Below are 25,185 nucleotides of genomic sequence, written 5' to 3' on the forward strand. Positions count from 1 at the left end.
GCCATATTAGGACATTAGTCTCTTGTGTTGCACGCTGCAATTACTTATACTAGCCCCACTGTTACACCGAATTGTGGTTGTCTCGCATTTGTAACAAACTTTGTTTGTTTGCTCTGAAGATGCTGGATATAATACCAGTGAAATATTAGCTTTTAAGTTAATAGTTATTTTCTTACCAATCTGTGTTCGATTCAATACTGTTTAAATCCAATTCAAGATGATTTTTGTATTGTTGTACTTTCGCTAATGTTGATGCCATTTGAAATTTTGTAAATTACATCCAATACTATAACATTTTTCCACAAATGTCAACAAATTGCCTTCCTTGACTAATGTTTTTTTTTTATAAATTCTCCTTAAAATTTTGAATGACTCCTTGATTCATCATTGGATCAATGCTGTTACATATGACTCTGACATATTCTCTCATTAAAGTTGACACAGCAGACCTCTTGTATTTTGTTGAATTGAGAGTAATTCCAAACAAATGCATTACACCTACACATGAGCTCTGTGTAGGTACTGATTAACTGCATGCTATTGCTTCCATTACTCTCTTTCCCCCCCCCCCCATTTTATAATTGATTACACTGTACCTCAGTGATAACTAATGTGGGGAGTCAGGATATACAGTATAACTAGGGGACTTGCATTGAATTGATGCACTAAAATTATTAATTAAACCCATTTGTTTTATGGTGACAAAATAAATTAACTAATATATATGTAGAATAGAAATAATTTTTGAATTGTGATGCGACACCTCCAGGGAGGGCACCTAATCTACACCACCACCACTAGTGTTTTTTGTCTGTAAATTGTGTGTCCTGAAGGCCAATTTGTCTGTGTTTGGGATGAAAAACCCAAGTTTTTGGCAGAAAAAATCCTGCTACCTCCGTAATGAGATCAGCTAACTTGTCTTCAAACTGAAAGAAGAAAAAAAAACAACATAAAGATCCCTTCCGTCATGGTAAGAATTGAGCTTAGGCCCTTTTCCAATCGAAGGGTGCAACATACCATTTGTTCTTCCAGTTGTACTACAGAGCACGTCTTGATTAATCAGCTCCTGTATAATTGGGAGTTTACTGTATATGGATTTGATCATAAAGGAATGTGGCATTAAACTTCATGCCATAATTGGAAATCTTAATCTGGTTAATAAGAATATAACATCTGCACCTTTATGCAAATGTTATACTCTTAAATAAATTGTCTGCTGCATTCCTTAGCTATATTGAATAACAAATTTAGTATGAAAATCAGCAGTAAAGAAAGGGCCTATAAAAATATGCTGCAATATTGAACACATCAACTACATCTTAAATGGGAAAGGGACTGTGGATACTAGAGTTCAGAGAAAAATTAGGGAAGTGAACCAATATCAATGACAGCATCATATTAAAAATGACTGTCATAATTGTTAGCAGTCAAAAATGTTGGTAGTTAATGTCAGATGGTATGGTCACTTAAATAGAAAGGAATCATAAGTGTTTGGTGGGAAGAGGACCCAAAGGAAGACCAAAATATAAGTTTATGGATAGAGGCAGAGGTATTTTAGACTCAAATGTAATGTCTGATATTATTGGAGTTCCTATAGAAAAGACTACTTATGAGTAAAATTGTCAGTAGGATTGCATGAGAAGTTAAGGTTATTATTATCATTATATCCTGTGCACCTCTTGATGTTGAAAATACTTTTTTTTTTAACATTTAGTCAAGATAAAACAACCTTGACCCAGTGTTAAAAAGTATTTGCCACCTCCAGAGCCAGTTGTAAAACTGACAAAAACTGTAGAGCATCACACTTCAATTCCCAATGGCTAATAGCATTTGAAACAAGCTTATCATAAACTTGTTTTGTATGTGAAGATGCAGAAAAATCCAGTGAAGTGCAGTTATTTTGGCATGCTTTGTGCTTCTTTTCCCTGTTCTCTTCTTTATGCAGTAGCTTATGTAATGATTGTCTCTGCTAGCAGCACAGGAATATTATTTTTCAACAAACATTTCTCCTAGGCTGTTTTTTAAAACTCTAAGTACAAAGTCTAAGATTTGTTTATAGAATTGTGAACCAAATAATGGTCCCTGAGAAGCAGCCTCTGTAGGGAGAGTTGTTAGTCTCCCAGAACAAGCAAACTACTCCCGTGAACACATGCATCCACAGACATAGGACACACTGGGAGGCATGGGGCTAACCACCTTATCCTCGAGTTACAGTTGCAACTGCAAAGTCAAAGTATAGTTGGAAGGTTGTGGGTGCTTAAGTGCCTGTTAGGACTGATGATGATGATGATGATGAAGCTTGGGCAAAGTTAAGCAGATGTTTGTTGATAATGGAATTCATTCATACTTTCAGGGGGATTGCAGTTCTCACAAATGGAGAACCCACAGCTTTTTTAATAGCAAGCCAGTTGTTAAAACTTACCAGTACACCCTTGGTATGCCCAGTGCACATTCAAGGTAGATTTAAATATATTTAATCTTTAATTATTAGATATTTAATATTCAATCTTGACTTGAAAAAAGGAACAAAAAAAAATGCTGAATAGTTCTACTTGTACACTGAGTTAGCTTTGCATTAGGAACATACAACTAATAATGTGTTGGTCCACCTCTGCAATTTATGGCTCACAGATTCTGCAAAATCCTCCATGCGTAATGCAACCCATGTCTGCTGCAGCAACTCCAACAGTTCACGCTCATTCCATGGAGGAGGATCAGCAGTTCTCATACTGCGTTCTAGCATTATCCCACACATGTTCATTTGGATTAGTTGGGGGGGGGGGGCAAGACAATGTGGCGAATTTGTGTTCCTCCAATCACTCTGTAGTTGTATGAGCCTGATGACAAGGTGCGTTATCCTATTTAAAATACAGCACTGTGGCCAGGGTAGACCTCCTGAAGATATGGATAGAAATGGTTGACTAACAGATCCCTGTAGCATTCACCATTCAGAGTTTGTGAATGATGACCAACATTCCTAGGGCATGTCAAGTAAAAGCTCCCCAGACCATAATATCACTTCCACTGGCCTGTTGAACACCAACGGTGCAACCAGGGGATGTCTTCATACTGTTTATGCCAAATGGGAATTTGACCATCAACATGATGCTGCAGGAAATGGGACTCATTGCTCCAGACAACCTTCCATCTGTTGAGGATCCATTGCTGATGTTTGTTGGCCTGTGTGAGGTGTTTGCAATTTCTGGCTGTCATCATGAGTACTCTTGTTGGTCTCAGGCTGTGGAACTCCAGAGATGAATAAAGGTATGATGCATGTGGAAATGGTTCAAATTGCCCCCACTGTTGTATTAGTGGGTGAGTTGTATGATTGTTGCATCTCATTGCTGAGAACAATTGGGACACCTGGTGCTTTCCTCTAGGATCAACCACATGTGGCTGACCATTGTGAGCCCTTCTAGATGTCTGCTTAGGATTAATCCAGTCCTGGTACACCCTTCATACAGTAGTACAGAAGCAATCAACAAGTGTATTTGTTTCCAAAATACTGGCACCTGCCCTCCAGGCTCCCAACTATCTGCCTATGGTCAAATTAGCTTATGTTGCCATGTTTCCTCATTACTGGCAAGCTGTTACTGATTACATGCTGAGGATAGGTATGCCCATTTATAGTAGCTTCACATGACTTTGATATTAAGTGGTACTTCGTTATCATGCCAAACATGTAACTTGGTGTATAGGAGTATATAGAAAATGAATCTATGCAATTTCTATGGACTCCGTAGTAATTTTCTTTCTAATGATAACTTCTTTCTCTTGGAGATTAAACAGAAAATATTGATTTGCACTCATAGTACTTAGTCTGTTGGTTGAAAAAAAAAGTCTTAGCTAATGAACATTTTTGCAAAATGCCAAATGCCTAACTGGAGTGGTGTGTTAATGATCCAGGTTAAAAGAAGACCAAGCTTCACTCTCTCACACATATGAGGCTACAGAATACCAATAGCAAATTGATGCTGTGTGGGTAGAGATTGAGAGACAAGGGATCAAAACATACATAGATGGAATGAAAAATGAAGGGAATAGCATGTTCAGTGAGTTAACGTGTCAAACTGTAAATCTGGCAAGCTTGCTCGTGTTATTTTAGGCTTGACAGGAAAGACATTAATGCAGAAACAAAAGACAACTGGTCAAGAAAATGGTTTAGTGTTTGAGTAGAGGATTTTCTGGTTGGTTAATGAACACTTTGCTTTAAATGTCAGAAACTCATTTAGAAAATAGTTTCTTTAACTTGATTTTCCAAAGATGCAAAAATTGTGACATTTGCTAAATAAAATAAACAAATTGTGTTGAATTGCTTCATTAAATGCCATGGATGGGTGAGGTAAGATTAGTTTTAATTATAAAGCTTACTGTATTTTCTTATGAATACCTCAGCACAGCATCATAGTGAACACAAAACATGGTACAGGTCTCTTGAAGCCACCAGTGTCACCCTTGCAAAATCAGCAGGAGCTGTTTAATATTCTATGTGAATTGATGCTAGAACAATCTTGGCATCGTATAGTGCTATTTTCAGTCCTTAAGACAAATGAATTATCTGGATTGAAAAGCAAGTCTATATTTAACAACAAATATGTACACATATGGATGAATCCACATAAAGTAGCATTTCCTTCTTTGAGATCAAAATATATTGTCTTTTTTTTCCAATTTTAGAGAAGGTTAGTCCTCTTTGACACAGTTGTAAAAGACAAGGGCCTGACCTCCGTGTAGGGGGATCAAGTAAGCTGCAGATTGACCTAGCCTGGAATTGTAGCTTTATTTTGTTGAATAAGGTTTTTCAGTCATAATATTATGGAGTATTAAAATGTTTCCAAACTTCTGATTATGCTTCTATGCATGAATAGAACTGTTAATTTATGTACAGTAATCGCACCTGCATTTCATAAAAGGAATAAGAGGTGAAGATGCCTTTCTTAAAATTTACACAAAGTTGTAAGCCTATAGTATATCAGTACTGTGTGTTGGCTAAGAGTTAAATAATTCAAAAATTCTGTTCTAGAGGACAAATATCTAACTTTTTCAGGTCTTAGGTTGGGTGGTGTTCTTAGATAGGAAACAATGAAATTCATCTGTCACAATTTTTTTTAATCAGTAATCCAACCAATGAAATGAAATAGATCATGAAGAGCAGTCTTATAATGCCAATGTAGATGAGTAATTGTGGTCTGAATTTCCTAGAGGACAAACCGCATCCACAAGTATGCTTAGAAATATTACTAGTGAAGAAAAGATATTGTTTGGAAATTTGGTTCAAATTATCTGTTATTCTTGTAGACAAATGAACAACTTATATGAGAACAATTTATCACATAATATCAAATGCTTTGTCATGTTAGATGAAAAAAGCCAGTTGGAGTTATAAACATTTAATCTCAATGATTACTTCATTATACTGAAAGTTGCTGTAGAAAATCGGCATTTAAAGAAAGGAAATAAAAGTTGAATGGTTGAACTGACATGGTATATCATAGCAAACTTGATAACAAGCTCAACCTTTTTAGAGATGAAAAGAGGTATTATATAATAGAGGAAAACTGAGACAAGCAGTGCTTTAAACTAAAATTTGAGAAATCTTTTAGAAAAATTAAATATGGAATTGAGACTACTTAAATTTATGAATATGGAGATGGATGACTGTAGAGCTTAGCTTACTTGATCACTTGGCCATTCAGAGGCAGAGCAGTATATGCTAGGTAGGAACAGGGGCAGGTTACTTATCCTTTTGGATGGCCAGAGAGATGATATCAAAAACGACATTCCACAGTTCTAGTTAGATGCTATTGCCAATCTTGCCCCAAAATGATTCATCATTGTGTGGAAGAAAAAGACCATTAAAACATGATTGTTATATACAAAAATTAGGCCATGGGATCCAGCATCACTGGGCTTTGCAATCCCTGGAGTTTTCCCTAGTTCAGTGGAAAAATAGCTAACAGACCTGAAACAAAATATGAAGTAAAAAGAAAAAGGAAGCAAGTTTATGAAAACTTTCATTTAATGAAAGAACATTTAGGAAACTATGAAAGGATAAAATAACTCAAATATGAAATGAGATATAGTAAGACAAAATGATGGGGGGGGGATTTTTAAAATATATAACAAAATCAGAAAATGTGCTTCACTGGAAAACATCAGATGTCAAACAGGAATAGGTTTCATCATAAAAGTATGTCAAATGAGGTTATTAAATACAGGAATATTAAATTGATTACATATCATACTGTAAACATCAGAAAAGAAAACCATTAAAATAATGCAAATATATGCGCCAGCCATCAGTTAGGAAATTGAGTTCTGTGATGGTGTCCATTATAATACAACTGGATCCTACAGCTTGCACAATAGTTTTGGAAGATTCTAGCACATGACTGGGAAATAATTAAAATGAACTTAAAAGCGTATATGTCACTTTGAGGAATCAATTGAATACAATGAACACATTTTACAATAAAAAGACCAAACAAAAAGTGAAATAATATTTGGTTATGTCGTGTAAACATGTTTTAAAGATATTTGTCATCAATCAAATAGTCATACAAAGTGATCACAGAATAGTTAGAGGAAAAATAACAAAAGAAAAAAAAATTCCAAGATGGAAAAGAATAAAATGTGAAGATAAAGGATACATTATTGCTAACAAAAAATATCAAAAAGAAATTGCAACGAAATAATATCATTGAAAACAAATCTATAAATGGATAATATAAAGGAAAGTTTCCATCATTATGGAAGTGCACATACAGTTGCAAAAGAAAATAAATCTTCTCAAAAAGAAAACAAATCTGTTAAAGAAAAGAACACGACTGATTGGAGAAGGAAAAAAAGCAGTGCCGTAGAACTTATGGAAATAAAACAATCTTAACCCTGTGGAGGTTGCGGCTGATCTTACAGATACAAACAAATAAAATTAATATAAATATTTTTATATGTAGTCAGTGTATAGCTTGGAGGCCATGAGTAGCTGCACATGCATATATTACAAGTGATGTTCCACACTGTTTATGCAGTCAGTTTTGATTTAACACGTGTTATGTAAAGGTGTGTAATATTTCATAGTAAATTGTATCTGAAAGATACCACGACCTCAGATGTCAGTATAGTATTGGTTTAGTTTTTTTTATTATTATTATTTACAGTTGAAAATGGCTCGGAAAATATATCGATTGGATAATCCATCAGATGTTGAAGAGATTCAGCAATTTTGTTACTAGTCCGATGATGAGAATGATGATAGTCGAAAGTGATATTTGATAGTAAATTGTATCTGAGAGATACCACAAACTCAGATGCCAGTATAGTATTGGTTTAGTTGTTTTTTCCTTTGTTCAATAATTTCTATATTGTAACTGAAAATAAACCATCGTGTATTATATTTGCAGGTTTTTTATATATATATATATATATATATATATATATATATATAAAAATAAAGTTTTATCGCATTTTAGCACATACTAGTAATGAATGTATCTCTCAGATACATGTGACCTATGCTGCAGTTTTTTCAACCACAACCTCCCCAGGATTAAAAAAAATATTGAAGACAAAAAGGGATATTTGTTAGTGGACAGAAGGTGTTACCCTTGGTAATTTTTGCTTCTGAAATATCTAAGTTTAGTGATAGTTAATTCGTTCCTTCTGCATTATTATATAAGTATCAGTTTGTTTTATTGTAAGAATAGTGTTCTGATTTTGTTGTTTTCAAAGCTTTTATTTTTTTGATTGTGCCCCCATGGATCTAATGTGTAAAAGACAGTGCACTTGCATGTTTTTCTCCACAGAAAAACATGCGAGATTGAGTGATTTGGAAATGCCTAGTGGATGGTATGACACAGGAATTGAAAGAAGGGGAAGATGTAAGGGAAGAAAGAGTATGAATGAGCAAAAGCATGAGAATATGGATTGAATTTTGTATGGCGAGTGCTTCAGGAAAGTAGCAAGATCATGTCCTACTGGTACCAGGATTGAGAATGTTAGTGATGCTCTAAAGATACAAAGAGAGAGTGAAAAAAAAATTTATTTTGGCAATTACAAATGATTTAGTAGGTGATAAGCGTGGTATGTGAGAAGATGTGAAAAAGTTGCTAGTACATATGAAAAAGAAGAGAAAGTAAAAGTTGAGTCTATTGCTACTGTATGATAGAGATAAGCTGAGACAGAGCTATGATCACAAATGAGTCGAGTGAATATTGTGCATGTGGAGTTTGTGGATGTGTAGAGAGAGTTTGATTAAAGGAAGGATTTATGTAAGGTGGATGGATGGATTGCATTTGAATGGATTTGGGGTCAAGAATCTTGAGAATGTGTTGTCCAGTAAGTTTGGAAGTGCAGTGTCAGGGGAAACTGGAATGTTTACTGAAGTATGCATAGGTCCAGGCCACCTAAAGGTTACTAAGTGGGAGAGTGATTATAATGCTAAATGCAGCATTTCAGATTCTTAACTTTAATGGGTTAAGCACCACAAGGTTACTTGATTCTATCCAGAAGAGGACAATCCAGATAATTAATGATCTCTCTCTGTGTGCTCTGCTATTATTCCTCCATTCTCCTCCAAAATTATTAAAACAAAAGCCACTGCTAACCAACACCCTCTTACAGTCCATCTTGAAACTTACCAAACTAACTTCATTGCCTTCCTCAAAGATTATAACTCTCAGCTGTTCAAGCAAAATGTGAACAGATTCCTCCTTTTTTCTATTCCTCTTGCTCACACACAGCACTAATGTGCTATAGGTCTTGTGGCCTTTCATAAATGGATTAGATATTTAAAAAAAAATTAAGTGGTTGATTTAAAATTTTTGTTAGTTTTTCAAATGTGCCTTGGATATATGGAATAGTGATAGCTTTTCTCTAATTAATTTAATCCTGTTTGTAGCTGTAGAAAAAACTTTCTACATCTTTCTCTTATCCAGAGATTTTTATTAATAAGGTCGAATACCTTTTGGGTACTTGTATATGATGTATATATAACTTTTGCATTACTTCAAACCTTGGTATCTCTCTCCCTGGTCTTGGTGGTGGCCCTTCCCATTATGCATAGCATCTTTACACCTCTGAAAGGAGGTGTGTTTTGCATTATGGGATACATACTAAAGCAAGTAATATGGAAGTCATTAGCCTCTATATACAATTAGCTTAGACGTGAATATATTTTATGCACAAACCATTGTTTTGCATCCTCGGGAAAAGGATTAAAATTAAGTATGAATTTTTGGTACCTTTTTTTTAATGTAAAGTTTTAATAATTCCATACTGTTGGGGTGGGGGTGACTTTGTGAATATTTACCAGTATGTGTGGGTTTTTTTTGTAAAATAGAATGCCAGGGATCCAGCAGGCTGTCATATAAAGTGCCTCGGAAGGGGCGATTGTTTTCTAACATGAACTGGATTCTAGGATTTGATTGTTTAGATGTGTTAAAAATGTATTGAGAGCATCTAGGCCATGTGACCAAATGGAGAACACAGCAACGAAGCATAGTCAGACATTGGGTCTATATGGAGCAGTTTAGGGCTTTCTCTTCAAATGTTTCCTTGAAATTAGCCCCAGGTGGGGAGAAAGCACAGAGCCCATGGCTGTTTGTATTTGTAGAATTTTCCTTGCCAAATTAAATAGCCAGCTTTCATAATGAACTTAAAGCTGAAATATCAGGAGGAAATTTAGTTGGAATAAGATCTAAAGTGCCTTTAAGTGGGATGTTGGTGTATGGAATTATTAAAACTTTATATGATGCTAAATAAATTAGTTCGGATAATGGTCCCCCTCCATGAACTTGACCATCTTTGCAAAAACTTTAGCCAATGGCTACAATTATACCATACCCAAAAAAATATTAAAACTCAACTCGCATATGCTCTCCCCGTTCTCCAGAACAGAGACTACACCAATGCTATTACTATTTCATATATCCAAGACATCTGAAGAAGTAACAAATCTTTTAAAAATACAAGCTTTCAACCACGTACAAAAAAAAAAAAAAAAAAAAAATTTAGCATCCCTTATCAGTTTACAAAAGACCAATCACAGTCCCTAGTCTTGTCAGGTTTATATTTACCAGGTCACTTGTAGCTATTGAAGAAACTTGAAACTGCCCCAAATTTAGACAGCTCTTATTCTCCACACTTCAGCCAAAGTACACTCAATTTAGGTGGGGAGAGGGCACTGTTTAGCACTTTGGGCCTACTTCATTTGACATGCTTCATTTTCATTACTAAATGTAGTGCCTGCATGGACATACCTTATACAGGTATCCCTTGCTTAACGCAGCGAAATGAATTGCGGCAAGAGTTTTGATTAATGCGCCTTTAATCCTGCGGAGCCGTAGCTGATCTGACAGATACATGCAAAATTTTATTCTTGCACAATTCAGTGTATAGCTTGGAGGTCACGAGTAGCTGTGCATTCATACATTACAAGTGATATTCTGCACTGTTTTTGCTGAACACATGTTATGTAAAGGTTTATGATATTTGACAATAAATTGTATCTGAGAGATACCGCGAACTCAGATGTCAGTATAGTATGGTTTAGTTGTAGTTTTTTATTCTTGGTTCAATAATTTCTAGATTGTAACTGAAAATAAATGAACTCGTGTATTACTGAAATAGAGAGCCAAAGGCTTATTTATCATACATGTTTTCCATAATGAGATGTGCTTTTCATTATGGAAAATACTAAGAAAGTGATCTGGAGCTTACTCCACCTTTACTACGAGTTGCCCATAAGGTTGCTTACGCTTGCATCTGCTGAAACTTTTAGTTTCTATATATTTTTCACGAAACTCTTGTTTCTATATTTCACTATGAAATAATGTTGGATTCAAAATCAACTTAATTTGTACCATCATGTATTATATTTCCAGTGTGTGTTCTTTATGTTTTATTGCATTTTAGCACATACTAGTAATGAATGTATTTCTCAGATATACCGCGACCTACGCTGCAATTTTTACCACCACGAGCTCCGCAGGGTTACATTTACCATGCAAAAACATGCAAGCCTCTTGTCGTGAGCATGATGATCATGGATGAATTGTAATTTTTACCATTGATTATTAGATTTGATTAACGTGATTTTGATATACGCAATAACATAGAGGGATTAATTAATGATTGCAATTTGGCAAAGTCAAATTGCAATCATCAGGAAATGTACCAAACAGTTAGAACAATGTGCTGTCATGGTTATCTTGTTCAGAAAAGGTTAGAAAGAAAATTAGACCTATGAGCTTGCTATTACAAACTTATAAAAACAACATCAAATCAAGTCTTGTTAAAAATGGAAAAAACTAGAATAATGACAAATATTGAAGGAATCCAAGTAACAGAACAACAAATATCCAATTATAAAATAGGATAACTACAAGAATGCGGGTGAACTTTCACATTATGAAAAAGAAGCATTTATGAAGAAATAAAGAATTCACCTGGCTTGGATAGCTTTTGCCAAACTGAAAAAATTCCTGTGTAGTAAAATGAAAATAGAAAACTCTTGGTAATTTTTTCTGATGAAATAATTTCCCAAGATCTCACAGTTGTACGACAGTTCTAATGATGGTCTCTATGAAGACGTGCATATGATTGGTGCAGTATTAACAAAAGATCATGCAACTCAACAACAAAGACGAGCAACAATTGTCAAGTTGAAATACTGATTCTCTTCAACTGAATTCCAAAATATATGAAACTGCATGACATCGGTTTTATACATTCACATTGGTGTGGAGTTTCTCCTGTTTATTGTCCCAACGGGACTTCTCATTAGCATTTGTGTACTGTTGTGCAGTGCAACTGACACAAAGTTTTAACCCTTCAGTTGAATTTTATTGGTGCTTGTTTGCCTGCCGCTTCCACATCAAAATTCCACGTGAAATTTTAATTGAAGTTGGCCTTTGTGATCTAAGTAACATCTAAATTTTCAAATACAATCAAACAAATATTTATTTCATGTAGTTGAAAATTTGGACAATAGTTTTAGTCAAATACCGCATTTGCCTGTGTACAACACGTGGTTTTGCTCGAGTCTATACAGCACTGTGGGAGTGTACATATGATTCATTAATTAGTGCCATTTTTTATCCCAGTCTCTAATTGCACTATTTGTTGACAAATATATTATATACACTGCAAATGTGCCTGTACCTTATTCAGTGATGCAATAAAACTACATTTTTCTTGCATCTGTAGTATAGTGGTTTTTTGGGGGTGGGATTACCACAACGAGCGAGTTACTATTGCCAACAACGTGAACGTGTTTAAACTTTTTTTTTTCATGTGCGAGGTATATGCAAAACTTTAATTTCTTTTTTTTGTAAAATAAAATCAGGGGTGTGAATTATATTCAAGTAAATATGGTAATAGAGATGCTTGAATGTTTGCATCGAGAAGCCTTCAAAAGGAAAAGATGGAGACAAATGGGAGAAGGCCTGTAACCAACAATGGTTATAATAAGGACTAAGAAGAAGAAATTTATAGTGATCAGTGAAGGTCAGGAGATTTGCATTTTACTGAATGTAATCAGTAGTTTTCTGCTAGACTTTCCACATGATTGTTTAAATTGTTAGGGACAGGATATATACAGTAATAGATTTTTTTTTTTTTTTTTCAAAACCAGATGGACATTGACTTTTAATCCAATGCTGCTGAAAATTGTGGCTTAGCAGTACCCTCTACACACTCATCTTTTTCAGGTCAGCAATTGAATTGCTGACCTGAAAGCCACCTGGTCTAGTTATACTATCAAGCAGCTTTCTTCAGAATAACCATTTTAAAGCTCTATTCTTAAAGAAATGTTAAATCTCTCCATGAAGCCCTGTGTAACATGAAAAATTATTCACATTGTTCTGAAAGTAAACCAGCAAACCAGGTCTTTGCTCTGCATTTCCAACAAAAGTATTTCACTGTGCATTGAAAGTAATTTTTCAGCTACTGGTGTTTGATTAGCTTAATGCCTGTAGGCTTAGGAATGTTATTATTATTGTACAGGCACTTCCATAGTCTGAAGACTCATCATGGGAGACCCAAACTATCCACACAATCTATCATATCTCTCCTTGAACCGATAACAAACAAAACACTCATAATTGACTGGCAACTCATTCACAACTCTCCAAGCAAAAAATCTAGTCCTCACATTCCTACTAACCACACCTTTATTCAACTTCCAGGCATGACCCCTTGTTCTGGTCCCTTTAAGAAACTTAAATGTTTCTATCATATCTCCTCTTTCTCCTATCAGCCTACTTCTTCAATCCACACACACCCTTAGCCTATGTTCATAGGGAACAGACCACTTGCCATCTTAGTCACTCGTCTCTGAAACGTCTCTACCACTTCATCTTCAAGAAAACCAGGAGACCAGACTTGAGCATAGTAATCCAGATGTGGATGTATCAAAGCCTTATAAAAAGGAATAACTTATCTCTGTTTGTTAATGTGTTCTTCAATAGCCAAGTAATCTTATTGGCTGGCTACTTTAGCAATATGTCCTCTAAACTTGAACTGTCTGCCACCACCCCTAAATTTCTAGCTTCATCTATTTCTTAGAGTGCATTGTCATCAATATGATATACACCTTGTAATCTATCCCAGAATGCATAACTTTGCATTTCTCCACATTATATACAGGGTGTTCGGGATAAATTTGACAGTTTCGTAAGGAAAAAGAAAATCTTCTTTGTATCTATTAAATTTAATGAATTGACAAAAAAACATTACAGGCAGAGTTAATTACAATACTATCAACAAGATTTACTCAAAATAACCACCATTAGCATCGATCACAGCTTCAATTCTGCTTCGGAACCTCGAACAAGCTGATGCTACAGTCTCCCTGGGAAGGGCCGCAAAAACTGTTTTAATTTTATCCATTAACTGGGCTTTTGTATTACTGGAAGTGCGATTGGTGTCTTTTTCAACTGCGCCCCATACAAAATAATCCATGGGGTTAAGGTCTGGGGAGTTTGGAGGCCAAACATTTGGACTGGTGAAGTCGTAGAAATTTTCAGACAACCATTTTTGACTTTTCCCAGAGGTGTGGCAAGGGGCCGAATCCTGCTGCCATACATACGGCCTACCATTGGCTACCCTTGTTATCCAGGGCTTGACTACAGTTAGCAACTCCACGAACAAAGCCCGAATTCCAATGCCAGGGTTCTTCAACACCTGTTCCTGCAGATTTGCGAGGAATTCTGCTGTACGAACGCAATCAGATCGTCTGCTAGGGATCTTTCTTCTTGCTACATCCTCGTAGTCACCATTGCAAGTCTCTAGTTCATGCCTGATTGTTTTTACTGTATTCAGGGAGCATTGGGCAGCAGTCGTAATATCCTTATTTTGATGGCGGGCACGAATCATCATGATACAAGTTATTCTCTTCCATGATTCAGGTGGGTTCCAGCTATCCATCCTTTCTGACATCTTGTATATGAATGAAGAAGGGTCCAAACTTTTAAATGAAGAGAAGTGTGTGTTAATACATGTAACTTACGGAAAAATATAATTAATTATAAATATGTCAAATTTATCCCAAACACCCTGTAGTTGCTCATTATCTTTTGCCCATACTGACAGCCAATTTAAATCATCCGGCAAACTCTCCATGTTACTTTGATTATCTACCTAATTTTGCATCTTCAGCAAACTGAATATTTCCTTTCAGGTTAATTCCTATATCATTTATGTACAAAATAAACAGCAATGGTCCCAACACAGAACCTTGTGGCTCACCACTAGGTCACCTGTTTTAGCTTTGATTCTGTCCCTCCATATACCAATTTTTGATATGTCCAGCAGCCACTCTCTTATCCACTTAACCATTGTCATATCCATCCTTATTTGTTCTAATTTGCATAACAGAGTTCCATGTGGTATTCTGTCAAATGTCTGCAAAATTCAGCAGAATCATGTAGCCTTATCCTTTATCCAACTCTGCTGTTACTCTATTATATAAAGACAATAAACTACTAAGGCATGACGAACCTTTCACAAAACCATGTTGCCCCTCATACAGTATCATATTTTTATTCACCCATTCTTGAATTCTCTTTTTGATCAATTTTTCCAATATTTTTACTACCACATCCTGAGATACTGATTGTGCTATAATTTGTTACTGTAGTCTTAGAACCTTCCTTATTCAAGAAAATTATTTTGTCCTCTTTCCACTCCCTGCACTAGTGTCTGTGACATGTTAAAGCAGAAACTTTAAGCAACCTAACCTAATTAAGATGATATACCTTTGCAAAGTGGTCACTCAGTAACTAGACTGTTTTATCTGCTTCATTAACCTCATAACCATAATCACTCATTAAGGTTAATCTTTCATAGTCATTCTTCCTCTTACTTGCCACATAATAAAAAAACTCTTTGGGATTTCCTTTTGTTCTGCTCGGCTAGATTCTTCTCATAATCTGATTTTGTCTTCCTTGCCACACTGGTTACCTCTCTCTATATACGATCTACAGCATTTTCTTCTTATGCAGCTCGTGTTTAATGATATTACTCATCCATCTAACTCCTACACTCCTAACCCTAGGTATACAGTTTAATACTGCTTCCTCTAGATGACCCTTAACTATATCTCATGCACTACTAACATCCTTATCCTGCAGTGTTTTATGCCATAGCACAGAATTAAGCTTCTTCCTAAGCTTGTCATAATCACCTGCCTTATAGTTCTACATATACTACTTGCCAGAATATTCCTCATTTTGTACAATCTCCCTAGTCAAGACAGCATGGTCAACTTGGTTATGGATAGCTCTGGTGATAGTATGACCAGGTCCAATACTCTCCCAACCTTAGTCCCCCTCCATCACATGCTGCCTCAACTAATTATCTCTTAGTAGGTGTATAAATTCCATTTCCTTCATGCCATGTGATCTTTCTTCCTTCCAGTCTATCTCCATGGTTGAAGTCTCCCATAATAATCACTCAACCTGTACTCGTGTACAAATTTTCTGATGCTTGTCTTCAGAAATTTTGTCCTCTTTCCACTCCCTGCACTAGTGTCTGTGACATGTTAAAGCAGAAAGGTTGTTGTTATAGGCCTACTGGCCTATAACAACAACCAACTGTATATTTTGTCTTATTGACCTTAACCTCACACCAGACTGCTTCAAATAAACAGCTACCCTCCTGCCTATCTCCTATTCTTTTTTGCTGCAATTCATCTGTTATCATCAGCAGTGCCCTTCTCCTCATCCTCTCTGAAAATGCTAAATTCTTCTTTCTGCTAAACTTTTAGTGAGGTTGCACTAACCAATGCTAAACTCATTCCTCTTGTTCCTGATACTTCAGGCATTAGTATATAGAAACTGCAGCATCCCTTTAAGCCTCCCCACCCACATTTACTTCTTGAATTGACTATCCCATTCAATTCAACATTTTTGCTTGAGAGACTAGATTCCACACTAGGTCATTCTCATACTCACTTGTCTCATAGGTGCCTTCACATAAACTCACCTGCTTGCACACTAATTGCTTATGTTTTCCTGAATTTGCTCTTCAGTGTGCTGGGTGAATAAAGCTCTCTAAATATCTGACATCAAAACCATTTAGGTGCAGTCCAGTCATCATTGTACAAATCCTTCTTTCTGTCAAACAAGACCGATCCACTAATCCTACATTATTCATTCCTTCTGTACAACCTACGTATCTAGGACTACTAACAAGCTCATCAATGTTAATGCTGCCGGCATACTTTCAGGGTTTTAGCTTCTTCGGTTTAGTCCCCCCAGCTGGGACACTAAAAAATGGAATGTAAGTATATGGACCTTTTTAGGTCCATATACTTGAATTTCATAACACTGCTGTCAGATATGTTTTGTGTACTTAAGAGTCTGAAATAAATTCAGGGCAGTGAAGATTTCAATTATTGGGCACATAATTCTAATTATATGCAGCTCGTTGTAATCTTATTTTCTCCTTTAAGAAACAATACAACATACATTTTGAAATAGGCTTTGCCTGAGGCCATAATGAGGATTTTGCTTTTTACATTAGTGTAGATAATTATATGCATCAACCCTTAAAGGGTTGTGGGCTCTAACAGTTGAAACAGTTTTTACAGTGAATTAGATTTTTGGTTGGAAGGTAGAAGTTGACTATAGTGGTGATAGCCAGTTATGATTGTTTTTATATGTTGTAATGGTCTAGGTGTTGATTTTTCTTTATTTTAATTTTTCCTTCTCTCAAAAAGAATGGGGGTGGGGGGTAAACATGTTGGCTTTGACACAATTTTTGTAGTATTGGGTTTATTTCAGTACACAACAAAATTGAGTAATTCATACGTTGCTGATCCTCCTTAGACTATTCTTTGGGTTGATGTGTCAAATAATATATGGGTGGAAATAGTGAAAAGCTAGTGGTATAATCTGGTGTTTTGTAGTCTTAATTTTCTGTATACACTTTGTTTTGTATAATTATAAGATGTTTATTCTGCATTTCATTGGTTTTTATATATATATATATATATATATATATATATATATCCACTGTTCTTATAGTGTTAATTTCTTGTAGGTTACACAGCAAGAACTGAAAACAATTGCAGATACTATGAGGACCAATCCATCATCATTTACAGAAACAGGAATCTATCTTGGTGGGGAGAAATATTTTTGTTTATATGCAGAAAATGCTTTGCTACGTGGCAGGAAAGGAAGTTCTGCTCTTATTGTGGTTGCAACTAATACATGTAAGTTAACTAATTTAAAGTGTACTAGTTTTGGCTATTGCTAGTTCATAGTACCAAATTATGCTATATTGTGCAACTCCTGTACTTTATCAAATTTAACAGCTATCTATTATCATAGTATCCTGAGAAAAACGAGAATGCTCAGATCTATATGTTTCTGGACAAGAAATATCAAACTTAGACATGTACCCTATTCAATTTTTCACTATTCAGAACTTTTTTGCTGTTTCAGTCTAGTTTGTCAGTTAAATGACTGATTAGCTAACTCTCCTTGTGTGGAAAAGATCTCATTTTGGAGATATCTTCCACAGCATTTTTCCTCCAACTGTTACAAAAGTGCTTATAGCTCAGACCTGTCATTAGCATTTCTTATGAACAGTAAATGTAGTTTTTAATATCTATAGCATATTCAAAAGTACATTTACTGTTTGGGTGGGAAGCCAGTTAAAATCCCATCTGGATCATGAATGTTTCTAGCGACTTTTAAAGTGATTACTTTTGTGTGGATTTGGTAGAATTTTCTTTCTCAAAAATCCTTGTTTTACTCTACCTTTTACTCATATGATGCAGGAATGATTCTACTTCATATCTCATCTAGAAAAAGCTAATTGTCCATGTTGGATGCATGCATTGATTTGTCTTCAGGTGATGTTATGTGAAAGTTGGTAGGAGCATGGAGGGCAGAGAGCCCATCACCAGGTGCTATAGTTTCTGCAATCTAGTATTGAGGAATGTCCATACCATGTAGGTAATGAAGAAAGAGTGGCCACTTTTTATGTAATTTTTTTGCAAGTCGTCTGAGTATTTATGAACATGGATGTTGCAAAGTGCATTTTTTGTGATATTGAGTTGCTTGGTTCTATAGAAACCTTTAGCTATGTATTTGTCAATTAACTGGTTAATGTTTTCCAGTGGCCTCAAGAATTTTTTTTGAGTGACAAGTAAAAAAAAAAAAAAATGTAAAGGAGTTTGTCAGTTTTACATTCACAAAATGGCTATGGCATATTTTATGCTATAGTTATGTTTTTTTTTTTTACCTTACTTATTGCACTCATTGAGACATTCTGGTCATTGCAAATGGCCAATTTTGTAATGATAATGACCGTCCTGAATTAACATTCATTTTGGAATACAACCAATATGAGGATATGCACATATTTCATCTTTAGAAAGCACTTAAGTGCATTAGTTGCTTTGTATCACACTTGAGTGCTTTCTAAAGATAAAATGATGTATGTATCCTATTATTAATCATAAGCAACATGGTAATCTAAATATCACTGCAAACAGCGGTATTATGCAGAAAGTTAGAATGTCTTTTTTTGCTTATTTTCATAGTTGCTGCTATATCATGATTTCACTGTTTCTGTCTGTCAGTATTCTGACATATAACAATTCTGAATTCAGAAAACAGACTAACATAGTTGATGCATATGTATCTTAATGGTTTTGTTTTTAGTTTTCATGATTTTGAATGTTTTTACCCTCTATTTGTTAAATTTCACAGAAGAAATTTTTTCATAAAGAGTGATTCAAGACATACTATAACTGTTAAAGTGTGAAAATAAAACTGTGGATGGGCTAAATTTGTCTTCAGTTTTTTTATACATAATTCAGAAACCTTGCTGTAAACCAAACATGGAATTTTTTAAATCACTTCAAGCCTCTGATGAATTTTATTTCTCAACTAAGTTAAACTGCTTCGGTATTGTAGTTACACGAGATAAAAATTAGTTGCATTAACTAAAACTTATAAACACCAGATCAGAAATTTAACACTTGGCTAATACCCAACTAGCAAAAGATTTGCTTGACTGGTGAGCCAGAGTAAAATTTTATGTCATAAGGATGTTATATTGCCTACAGTTCAGGGATGTTAGAACTGTAGGCAATATAACATTATTTGTTTGATTTACAAAAGAAAGGTAGATGTTTATCTTTTGTATTGTCTTAGCTGGAAAGAATCCAAAGATGCAACCTACTTTTCTTTAGTAAAAGTATTTGTTTTATTTACTAAGCTGATGAGAGCAAGGAACATTTTGAAGTGTGTGTTTAGCATTTTAAAAAAATATGGTTCTGGTACCCTGACCACTTTGTTAACAGTCTCTTTCCTCTTTTAAATTATGTCCATCAGAAGAATTTCCACATATGTCCTTGATACCATTAAAGAATACTTGAGAAGTTTCCAAAGTGAACTAGGATTATTTTCCTGGTACTAATAATTGATTAATGATGCATCTCTTATAGACTCTCTTCAGCTGTTTCTCATAGATCAGCTTATGCATTATCTCGTCCACAGATATATCCATGGCCACTGTTCAGCAGATCCTTCCTGTTTCTGCCAGATCTCAGGAACTCAACAACAGTTGCAGCATCCCTTTGCAGTCAAACTGCATGCTATCTGAACCTGCACCTCCCAGTCATCTTTGATTCCATCCACCTTAATTCTGTGGAACAGCCTCCCATGTGCAGAATTTCCATACATGCAAGGCAAATTACTCTGCCTTGCATGTATGGGAATAATATTAAAAATTCACAATTCAGTTGTTTCGTATAAGACTGGAAGAAGCCAATTTCCCAGCAAAAGACGGCCTAAGATTAGGTGCATTTCTGAAAACAGTTAAAATGGAAATTAAATCGCAGACCTCAAGTTATGCTCAAGATCTGAATGTAATATTCTGAACTTTCAATTAAAAACTGAAAATGCTACCATTTTTCCTATTCATAGAAAATGTTTTGTATGTTTTGAAATTTGCAAATGGAAAGAGAATATGAACTGTCCTCCAGTGAACCAAATATATCAGGTGTCTTTTGCTGTTGAAACAGTATCTCTCTCATTAGTTCTTCTGTGAAGATGCTTTAAATGGTTCTTATAGAAAGGAGTTTTTCAAGTGACAGTTTGAGAAGTGCTGTGCTGCTTTAAAGATAAAGCTAAAAAAACAGCCACCTGGGAGAATAGTCTAAATACGGAAAAAAAAAAATTCTGTATCATGAACAGTGATCCAGGAATGTAGTTTCACTGTGAAGTGAAAAAAGATAATTATTGGAATTGCTAGATTATGGAGTTTATCATTCACTTCAGCTATATCATAATAAAACATTATCAGTGTGCTATTAAGAGTTGAAAAACTCCTTTAAAGATGAGTTGGCAATGAACTGAGAGGTTATAATAAATTTAGTTTAATCCTTTATCCAAGTGTGAGCAAACTAAGTTTGCACCTGAAAGTATCTTCAGGACTGGGATAAGGTGGTACAACACCGGGAAACTCGTTGCAAAGGTGGAGTAAGCTAACATCACTCCTATCTCAATATCTCCCATAATGCAAAACACATCTCCTTGCAGATATGTCTAATGTTATGCATTAAGGGAAGGGCCACTACCCAGACTAGTTTTGACCTTTATTGGGGTCTCTTCAGTGGGAGCCAGGCCCAAGTGGAGATACCAGGCAGAAGCATTAGCAAACATACCTATAGGAGTTGCCAAACGGTGTGCCACCTTTTTATTAAATTACTCTGGATTTAGAGAAAGATATTGAAAGTTTATTTTTCACTTGGTTAGACTATAATAAATTTAGTTTAATCCTTTATCCAAGTGTGTGCAAACAAAGTTTGTGCCTGAAAGGATAAAGGATTAAACTAAATTTATTATAGTCTAACCAAGTGAAAAATAAACTTTCAATATTTTTCTCTAAATCCAGAGTAATTTAATAAAAAGGTGGCACACCGTTTATAACTCCTATAGGTATGTTTTCTAATGCTTCTGCCTGGTATCTCCACTTGGGCCTAGCTCCCACTGAAGAGACCTCAATAAAGGTCAAAACTAGTCTGGGTAGTGGCCCTTCCCTTAATGCATAACATAATACATATCTGCAAAGAGATGTGTTTTGCATTATGGGAGATACTGAGATAGGAGTGATGTTAGCTTGCTCCACCTTTGCAACGAGTTTTCCAGTGTTGTACCACCTTACCCCAGTCCTGAAGATACTTCCAGGTGCAAACTTTGTTTGCTCACACTTGGATAAAGGATTAAACTAAATTTATTATAGTCTAACCAAGTGAAAAATAAACTTTCAAGAACTGAGAGGTGTTTCATGGAAATCTTTTTATAAGGAACAAATCTACCTACCTGTCACTTTTATCAACATTTTCAGTAAAATTATGACACTTCTCCAAAGCTTTATAATTTTTCATAACTTATTTTAACAGTATTTCAACACTAAAATATAAAAAGATGTTAATTAAATTTCAAACAAGCATCTTCAGACCAAAGCAGTGTTACAGTTTACATGGGACACTGAGTAAGTGAAACAATTCAAATTTGTAATGGACAAAATTTTTTCAGATATATTTCCACAGGAGTGGAAAGAATGTATGATAATTCCATTGCACAAGGGTGCTGCAAAGGCTGATGTTTCCAACTATCTACCAATCAGTACCTCAGTAGTTGTGAAGATTTTGGCCAAGTTGGTGAGGGCTCACATTCAGAAATGGGTTGACAGAGAATCTCTACTTTTCAACAAACAGCATGAGTTTACTAAGAGAAGGTCATGTTTTAGCAACTTGCTCACATTCCATAATAATGTTACCACTGAGTTTGACAAAGGGAATGGATACACCATGATACTTTTGGATTTTGCTAAGACTTGACAGAATACAGAATGGAATATTGTTGCATACATTGGAGAATGAGATTAGATTATAAGCTGTTGGCATGGATAAGAGGATGTATGACAGAGTATTGGACCTGGTCATACGATCAGAAGAGTTATCCATAACCAAGTTGACAACATTGTCTCCAATTGGTGAAAGTGACCATACAGTCACTTTCACCAATTGACTTGGGAAATAGTAAAACATGTGGAATATTCTATCAAGACAGACAGGTGATTATGACATTCTTAGGAAGAAGCTTAAATCTGTACCATGGCATTAAATCACTGCATGGTAAGGATGTTGGTTGTGCATATAGATAAGAGTCATCTGGAGGAAGCAGTATTAAATTGTATACTTTGGGTAAGGAGGGTTAATCAGGTAGGGGTTAGATGGATGAGTAATATCATTAAACAAGAGCTGCAGACGAAAATGCTGTGGATGGTATATAAAGAGAAAGGTGATCAGCAAACTTATGGACAGTACAATGCTCAGGAAAGAGCATTGACCAGCTTGGCAAGGAAGGACAAAATCAGATTATGAGAAGAATTTAGCCACGCAGGCCAAAGTACTGCTTGGCTAAATCCCAAAGAGTTATTTTGTTATGTGGCAAGTAAGAGGAAGAATGGTTAGGTATCCATTCAAATTAGCAGCCAAAAGGCTAGTTCGAATGGAATCCCGCCATGGGCATTTGTGATTGTCTGTGGAAATACCAGTGGTGGTGGTCGGCGGCATTGGTGTAGTTGCGGACAGTTGGTGGATTGAGTGGTGGAGATGGTTGCAGAGTAGGTGCCCTCCCTCGATGAGTCTTTGAACTCCCTGAAGGTGTCAAATAATAATAACTATGGAAGATTAACCTTAATGAGTGATGATGGTCATGAGGAGATGGAAGTGGATAAAATAGTCTAGTTACTAAGTGACCACTTTGCAATCATATCTTCCTGGTGAGGTTACTGCTTTAACCTATGTGACACTTTTTTTACAAATGTATGGTTAATGATTTCGAATTCTTAGTTAAAAAATGGCTACAATAAAAAAAAAAAAAAAAAAAACAGTTCAAGATCCTCCACAAAAAGACCACTAAAAAACAAGACTACAAGAATGTCATAGCCATACCCTGTGTTAGAAGCATTTCAGAAAAACTAGAACACAACATAAAAATTACCTTCAAACCCCCAACAAAATTTTAAAATTTATTCAGTTCTTCCATATCTGACCCACCCAGGGGTTTACAAAATCCAATGTGCATGTATCCTACCCTACGTAGGGGAAACAGGACGCACGATTCGAATCAGAAAAGATGAACACAAACAACACATTAAATATCTCCATTGTGGTAAATCAGACCATGCACTCCAAACATACCATAGAATTGACTGGAAAGGCACCAAGTCCCTACATCGCACCAAAACCTGGTGCGTTGCAATTCCTCTTCATAAGGCCTTGATACGCCCACATCTAGATTATTATACTCAAGTCTGGTCCCCTGGGTTTCTTGGGGATGTGGAAGCAGTGGCTTGTATGGTGTTCTATGTGAGAGAGGAGACTTGTACAAGATTGTGACCTGAGTTGGTGAGAGAAGTGGTGACTGCTACGATGTATTTGGAGGGAGAACTGGTTAAAAGGAAATCCAGAAGAGGGGGTATCAGAGATTTGTATAGGTAGGTGAATGATTTTGCATTAAGTCATTAATTAAGACAAAGATTTCTGCCTCTTATCCAGTTTTGTCAGTGGTGTTGGAATTTGGGTGTTGAGGTCACCTAGGAAGATAACCTCATGGATCAGGATTGCTGATGATAGAGTTTTAGGGAGAGGGATGTGAAGTGATCGGAGGTTGTAGAACAGTAAATGCAGCAGATAATGTTACTAGATGGGAGCAGGGATTCTAAATTAGTCATTCTTTGGCATGTATTGTGTTGTCTGTGGCAAAAAAGAAATTGAGTATGTAATTTGGAAATCGAGGTGGATATAGATGCTATTTGGATTTCTGTCAAGAGTATGATGTCTAGTGTGGGTGAATGTCATTTTTGTTGGCATTAATGCTATGGGTGTTAGTAAAGTGGATGTGAAAGTGAGTTTTTATTGAGGAGATTCTGGCATGGTTTGTATATATAAATTGGTTGGAATTTGTTTGAGAAAGAGTCATTGTCTTTGTGGTTAGATGGAAGGATAAAGTGGAGATGTGCAGTGAGAAGAGATACTCTTGAACATGACAGTCATACAGAGTGACCAGTTTCCTTGCCATAAGATGGCCATGTCCTCTCTAGACACTACCTGGCAGAGTATGTGACAACAGAATTATGTATCATTTGATCGTGGAAACCTGACTCGTTACTGGCAAATTTGGGCCAGTGCACTAACTGGTGACCAACCTGCAGCACCACCATTTTAAGTTTTGTATCCTTGAAATGGAGGGTGGTTATTTTTGATTTTTATGGTGGCAAGACATCATAGATCATCTATGCCAGGACACAGCAGTACGTACATATGGTAAACGGTTAGTAGGGCAATCACAAATATCCATGCCTCTGGCAGGATTTTAGCCCCCAGCCTCTTGGCTGGAGAGCAGAAACGCTAACCACTTGACCAACCAGCCAGCGAAATGGTGGGTTATGGATCTAAGTATGTATGGCATGGCCTTGAAGGGCATCACTCTTATTGCACAGAGAACCTGAATCCTTGTGCTGGAGACCAAACATGCATAAGCCAGGTGGTGGTATCCCTTTATAATAGGAATACTCACTGGTTTTGCCAGGGTCCCTTTTATGGGAATGCAGTGCTGACTTGACAGGGAGAGGCTGTATATATTGCACATT

At 35.8% G+C, this 25,185-nt stretch overlaps 1 protein-coding gene across 1 annotated transcript in view; it reads left to right on the forward strand.

Moving 5' to 3' along the window:
• The window catches only part of LOC150100500 (uncharacterized), a 62,773-nt gene that overhangs the window by 27,569 nt on the left and 10,019 nt on the right, over positions 1 to 25,185 (forward strand). The window contains exon 2 of the mRNA XM_090402546.1: positions 17,545 to 17,719. Coding sequence (XP_090258672.1) covers positions 17,545 to 17,719 — 175 coding nt within the window. The remainder of the gene's footprint in view (positions 1 to 17,544; positions 17,720 to 25,185) is intronic.

The sequence above is a fragment of the Typopeltis vanoorti genome, chromosome 13 (assembly GCF_054136105.1).
Source record: "Typopeltis vanoorti isolate ZY-2024b chromosome 13, IOZ_Tvanoo_1.0, whole genome shotgun sequence".
In the NCBI taxonomy this organism is placed as follows: Eukaryota; Metazoa; Arthropoda; class Arachnida; order Uropygi; family Thelyphonidae; genus Typopeltis; species Typopeltis vanoorti.